This window comes from Aphis gossypii, chromosome 2 (genome assembly GCF_020184175.1).
Source record: "Aphis gossypii isolate Hap1 chromosome 2, ASM2018417v2, whole genome shotgun sequence".
In the NCBI taxonomy this organism is placed as follows: domain Eukaryota; kingdom Metazoa; phylum Arthropoda; class Insecta; order Hemiptera; family Aphididae; genus Aphis; species Aphis gossypii.
The window spans coordinates 59,890,284-59,897,721 of record NC_065531.1 but is presented as its reverse complement, the minus strand read 5'-3'; the positions used below and the strand labels follow the sequence as shown (position 1 = coordinate 59,897,721).

Sequence of the window (7,438 nt, the reverse complement as noted above, 5' to 3'; positions counted from 1 at the left end):
TAATTTTTTTTATTGATTTATTCTATTTTTTTTTTTAAATATTGATTTCTTTGTTCCCAAAATTGTATACCCACAGTCACATTTATGTTATCATAATATTATTATCTACGTTATGTCTTTTGAATAGTGTGATCGTCTCAACGATTAATATTCTTTTAATTACAGTAAAACAACTAAAATATCACTGTTTTTTGTTTAGACATCTAAATTTTGTCGAAAAAACATTAAGTATATATTTTCTATGGTTTTATTTTATATATACATACAAAAACAACAGAACATCTTATGAGAAACCTTTTATTACACTTACAAGATTTTTGAGGAAGAAAATTTTTTTTCCTCAATCCAAAATTTGTAGCTTGTTTTTATATCAAATATATTTTCACACCGTGAGAAATCGAGTAAATATACCTACAATTGTAACCTCGGCTCAGTGGAGGTCAATGTGGCAACGCCATCATGCTAACTTGCATCGTTTTCATGCTGTACCTACGTACAGTTATTACTCATTATATTTATTTTACTTTTTTCTTTTTTTCTTACAGAAAGTGAAAACGTCACGAACTATACGCGCGCAGGTGATACGACTGATTAAAGTATATATAGTTAGTATAATAGTTGACGGAATAGCTGGTCTTGCGATCGTACTTTCTTATCTCCGTCGTGATGAACTATTCCGCGACGTCGGGAATATCATCGAAATCAAATTTTATTTTTTCCCATAATAGCAAAAAAGTTCGTTACCGCGTGCCGCATAGTATATTTTTTCCGAGCACCGTTTTGGTTCGACAAAATAATAAGCATAACTAGCCTGTTGCAGGTTTTCTATTAAAATATACAAAATTCAATATTATATAACTCGGTTATTATTAACTAGATCTCAATATTTAGCTGGTAGCTATCGAAACTCGATGTCTTGAATTCTCAAAGATATTCAAAGAAATATAAATCCCCTCAAAGTATCATCTGTACGTACTACAACACCTATAAGTAAATATATGTATTACATTTTAATATTATGTTGCAATGGGTTTCGATAACAATCATTTTTCATCCACTGTAGCCCAACTGTAGGATACTGGTTACCGAAATTCTACTGCTGCAATAACTTATTGTATATGTTACCCGTGACAAATTGTTTAATGCCAATGGATTTACCATGATTTACCATTTTATCATGTATATTCAAATCCATTAAATGTAAACTATACTTTTTTTAATACAGTAATTTAGGTGGTTTTATCAAATATAATACACAGGTCTATAATTATAAGCAAATATAATAATTATTTAATTGTATGTATACCCAAAAGTGTGGGTGGCCATAAGGAGAAGGGCAAGACGAAGCACTTATACTCCTCTTAGAAAAATAATGTTAACTTATAATTGGATAAATATTACTATGGTTTCACTAATTCGACATTAAAAAATGAAGAAATGTGCTTAAACAAAAAAAGTTCTTATTTACCGATACGACTAACGACTAATACATTTGATTATATTATATTTTATTATTTTTTATCTTTTTCCTGTACTTATTAAAATGTATTTTTTAATTATAATATATTAATATGACAATACAAATATCAATTACATAAATAATAGCATATATTTTATATTTATATGTTGAAATAACATTACTCCTTTATTTAGCTTAAATATTTAAATTTTCTTCAAGAATCCTACTTCCAATTTAGAATTACCTATATATGACTATATACGTATACCACAATACCACATTATAGAGCTATAAATTCGATAGACTTGAACACTTGGTTGTGGATGGCTTACACACAGATTCGTCATTTATGTAAAGGAAAAATCTATATTGTATTAGGTAGGTGAATTGTTGAGATGCAACATGCAAATGTCCCGTTCAACGATTATATTTTTTAACTTCTGTTTAATGCATGAAAATCTTGCAGATATTATTATCGTTATCATTATAATATACCGATATATGTTGTAATAAGTATAAGCATAATGTGATAAGTATAACGAATTTACATAATTCCAAGGATAATATTACTTGAGTACATTTCAACGAGTGGTCGCAGGGGTCATCCTTATAGACCTTAGTATACGACCGCGATGTAGTCGACGTACTTTCACGTCAGAAACAAATAAATAAATAAAAATTAGAAATAGAAAGATATACTAAATTTATAAATGCAAGCAGATAAAAAGGACACCCGGTGAAAGTGGCCGTGAGGGGCTACAAGAAACACACTCCATGTTAGTGTGATACAAACGTAGATCGTAAACGCATTTTTTTTTTTATTTATATATTATATACATATCACATATACTTCCGAGTCACTTATGGTCATGCGAGCGCACTCACGCACATATTATATATATATTATATATATATATGATTGTAGCAGTCAATTGAAATAATACGTGGCATACAGCCTGTGCGTGTAGCGATTATTCTGCAGGATGGAATAACTGATAAATTCCCATGTGTTAAATAGACGTCGTGTTAAATTGCGTGGAAATCTTAAGACTGACTCAGTTGCCGGCAATCGACCGACGATTTTCGAGAGAGGGAGGGGGTTGAAACTTGATGTTTGTTTGTTTATATACTTTAAACACTTTAAACACATAAACATTGTACACTTATCACAGTTATAGCATCTTTCATAATTTTATCAGAATATACCTATTTATTAGACATTAGTACAACGATTGATAAAAATGTTCAAGAAACGACGAGTCATAATTAAAATAGATTTTTTAAACATAATAACTAAGAACCAAGACTAAACGGAGTACCAACTACTTATCATAAGTCATAACTAGAATAATCTCCTTTACTTAAATACTTTTTTATTAATAATGTAATATAAATATTATTTTAATATATTACAAGATAAATATCACAAAAATAACAATAATAATTGTTAAGATTTGTATAAGTTATATAATTAGTAGGTATACATCTTACATAATTCAAAGTAAATATATGATAATGATAAATTATTTATAAATGTTAAATATTAATGAAAATCACGGACTATAGATATGAAGTACAAGTGAATCCCATTTTTATTGTAAACGCAATTATAGTTTGATCATTATGTTTGTCTATACCTGAACTATTTAGTTAATTATTATATAAAATAAAAAAATTTTAGTTATATTTTTAATCATTTAAATTTGTTTGGATGTTTCATCATAATCTCCTTTATTTTTAACTATTCCATTTGTGTAAGGTCAACTTACAACTTACTATGACTTGTGTTATTTTATATTTTTAAAAAAAGTTAAAAATTATGAACTCGAATTATTGTTAATAGACATTTATAAATATAACAATAACATTCGAACAAAAAATGAAATGTTGCGTTTACAACACTGACCACATATAAATATAATTTTATTAATATACTTATTACTTATATTAATTAATACATTAATCTTTGGTTAGGTATCACTTATCAATAATATTAAGAGGACACCACGCCCGTAAGTGAAGTCTCCATCTTACATGTATAAAACATAGTAAATTTTTGTTCAGCAGAATCAATGTTATGCTGTTAACTTTAATATTAAAGTCAATTTACCTATATTTAACTTAAAGGTAATAAATAATAATATTATTTAGGGAATCTTATGGGCTTTTATTGATATTTTTAATTTTTAAGTGAGTATACGGATATGAACGGATATATAGATACATATATCCGTTCGAACAATACCAGCTATACGCCTGTATTTCATTTTTTTAAACCATCAGCTTTATTATAACCTGTAAGTTTTTTATTTTAACAGAAATTGGCCAACATCAGTTATTTTATAATTTCAATATTATTATATCGATAGTTTTAAGGTGTTCAATTAGGCAATTTTTTAACAAAGTGCGTGCGCTATGTATAATATTATTATAATGTGTCTTAGATTATATTATTTAATTATAATTACGTGAGTGTATGTGAAAATCGTGTAAATGTGTATTGTGTACATATTAACATTTGTACAAAAAATAGTGTACCTATGTGTGACTTTCTGAAAAATAAATAACGGAACATACTACAAAATCCACATGTTCCCGCCAAATGCAGTCAATATCACACTACCTACTTGAATATTAATTATTTTGTTTTTCATTCTAAAAAGTATCAATATTTTATCAAATAATATCTCATATTCTCACTAATCGACAGTTTCATAACTTGCTTAAAAATTAAAATATCAAAATAACACCTATAAGTACATAGCATAGGTTAGGCATAATAGGTATAGGCTATAATAGTCATTGCTTACAATATAAATATATGTATATAACTAACAAACAACTGTCTGTATTTAAAACTTATTTATAATTACATACATAACATAAAATGTATTATTTAGTCCACATTCTACGACTTGACCTTTTTGAAAACATGATAATATTGACATTTTTATCATGTTTGGGTTTTAAACAATCTGAATAAGATTGAGTGAAATGGAAAACATGAAATAAAAAGTAGTTTAACTCTACTCACTACAATAAAGTCGATCCGTTTAAACTATTCAAAAATTATTCAAAAATATTCAGTTATTAATTAATTGTGGAATAATAATTTTAGTCGGAATAAGTAAAAAAAAAAAAAAGGAAACTAAAGATGTGCGGACTACTGTCTATAACTACCACCACACTTTTTATTTCTTTTTACTGTACAATTAGAATTTTCTACGCGCCACTTTTAAATAGAGTACGTATTTAAGTCAAGTGAGTAGAATTTTTCTCAGTTTAATTCTCACAAATAATAATGAAATTAGTTTTTGCTAATAATATTAAGTTATAAGTAGGTAGAAACAAATATAGGAAATAGTACCTACCTTTTAAGCCGGTGAAAATAATAAATACTCTGAACAAAACTTTCTTTCAATCCACCTATTACTTATGGGTATTTTGCTGTATTAGACTTTCCGTTTAACAGTTCTTGTATGTATATAAAATAATTTTGATTTTTTAAAACCATCACATGCACATTTCAGTCAAAGAGAACAAAATATTCAAAATTATTTTTTTATGAGAATTTTGATAAGAACCGCGTATGAAAAATAAATATAAATTCATAAAAAAGAGATTATAATATAGTAGGTATTTTGTATAAATTGCTGAATGCGGGAAATTACGATAACGTTGATAATTTAATATCACAGATAATATTATCATTTGTGATAATAATATGTTAACAGTTGAACACGTCTAAGTGCGATAAGCGACTAAATTTTAAAATTTTCGTTACCATAATACATTTTAGAAGTCTTTCAAGTTTCAATATTAATTAATATTATTATTATTTATCAATGTTTTCAATGTAATGTTTAATTAATAAATAATAATAATGAAAAAAAATGTGTTGAAAAATAAACTTTCAATTTTCAGTTTGTGACCACACATTTTGTATTAATATTATGATTTATATGGGTTAAATTTAAAATCATTACTTATATTGTTATGGCTGACGAAATTGAAAATTTCTATGGAGTATACCTACTGTATTGTCTGAATGAAAAAAGCAAAGGAAAAACTTACATTGGCTATACAAAGGATCCTAATCGCCGTATAAAACAACACAACAAAGGTGTTAAAAGTGGAGGAGCCAGAAAAACCAGTCGTCGTGGGCCATGGTAGATACTATATTGATCTGACTACAATTAATGTTAAACCATAAGATTAAATTTTAATAAATACTAATCTGCCTTTAGGGAAATGGTTTTGATAGTACACGGATTTCCAAACGATATAACAGCATTAAGGGTATGATATAAATCATTAAAACTCAAGAACTGAATAATATCAAATTATTTTTTTCAGTTTGAATGGGCATGGCAAAATCCTAAAACATCCAGACGTTTGAAACACATAGCACCAAAAGCAAGAACTGAAAAAGAATATGACTATTGTATCCGCATACTTTCAGAAATGCTGCATGTGGGTCCATGGAATCGTCTCGCTTTAAGCGTCCGGTGGCTGAATATGCTTTATCGTCGTGACTTCAGTGTATGTAAACAATCATAAATCATACAACTAAAGTAGTATAAAATATTAATAGAAAATGGATTTGAATGCAAATCGCATATTTTTCTGAAAACATTGCTTTCCAAGATCAAAGTCCACATCTTACATTAGAAAATTAAAAAATGTAACTTTTATTTTGCATTTTTCTACATTTTTGTATAGAAATGGATAAAATTCAATAAAAATTAAGTTTAAATTCATTCTAAAAGAATAAAAATAAATATATATTATGTTTTAACCAGTCAGATAAATGTGACGCCAGACAAAAATATTGTTGACATGTGTAGACACTAAGGTATATACATACATACGATAGAAATTGTATATTAATTTTTTTGAAATAATTTTAAGGGTAAAAAGAAGATAGGAAAACTATAAGATGATGAAAATGAAACAAATAATTAATACCTAAGACCAAGACTTTATATAAAATAATATAATTAAACAAATTTTTTCAAAATTAAAAATAATTTTAAGAGTATTTTTTAAAAAAAATGTATTATTAGTGCATTATTAATTTTTTTAAAGTATTTTTCTTGTTTTTTGAAGTATTCTAATCCATTCTCTAATCATTTAGTACTTTAATTATAATATGAAATTTCCAGGACGACAAATTTCCACCCATGCACATGTCTATATGTCAAGGACCAGTCGTATGTAAAAAACCTGCTTTACCAAATGATATCAGCTTATTAGAAGGCAGTAAAAGTCAAATATGTGTTTTGTGTGCACGTAATTGTTCTGCAGAAAGTCTACTTAATTGTTTAGATCCAGATTGTCAAGCAGTCACGCATATTCAGTGTCTCGCCAAGCGATTCTTAGGATCATCTGATCATATTATACCCATAGATGGTGAATGTCCAGCATGTGGCATCCGTCTTCTATGGGGTGATTTAATTCGGCGAAAAAATGGATGCTATAAAAATTTAAGTGCCACTAGTAGATAATAATTAAATAATTAATGTATTATTATGGTTTAAGTTCCTCTTTAGTGTGAAGTTAGCAAATGTGAAGTGTATTTTTAAATACATTTTCATATAAAAATTCAATATATATATTTTTTACATACTATTGATTTTTGTGCATATTTCAGATGATTATTGTATTTTATAACTTAAAATTTTATAAAATTATTGTAATATTATTTCAAGTAAATGTATATTTAATTGTATTTTAATCATAAACCATTAAGAAAGGAGTATAAAACGTTTTTCAATTATTTTGTATGCGAACACAATAAATTGAGGTAAAAGTTCAATCTATCTATCAATGTGATAAGTAGTATAAAATCTGGTAGGTCCTTTGAAGATTTCCTTTAAAACATTATGTACAAACCCAAATCCTCAATAAAAATCTATATCATAATTGATGAATTCAATAATATCCAAGCTGTGCATTGGATGTAAGATTTATATCCAA

At 26.8% G+C, this 7,438-nt stretch overlaps 1 protein-coding gene across 1 annotated transcript; it reads left to right on the top strand.

Annotated features, from left to right (window-relative positions):
* The first annotated feature begins 5,209 nt into the window (after positions 1-5,209).
* On the top strand, positions 5,210-7,174 carry LOC114131496 (structure-specific endonuclease subunit slx1). The gene is made up of 4 exons (XM_027996723.2): positions 5,210-5,628; positions 5,707-5,758; positions 5,816-6,001; positions 6,625-7,174. Exons 1-4 carry the CDS (start codon positions 5,456-5,458, stop codon positions 6,964-6,966), a joined length of 753 nt encoding a protein of 250 aa, XP_027852524.1. The 5' UTR covers positions 5,210-5,455; the 3' UTR covers positions 6,967-7,174.
* The last annotated feature ends 264 nt before the right edge of the window (positions 7,175-7,438 follow it).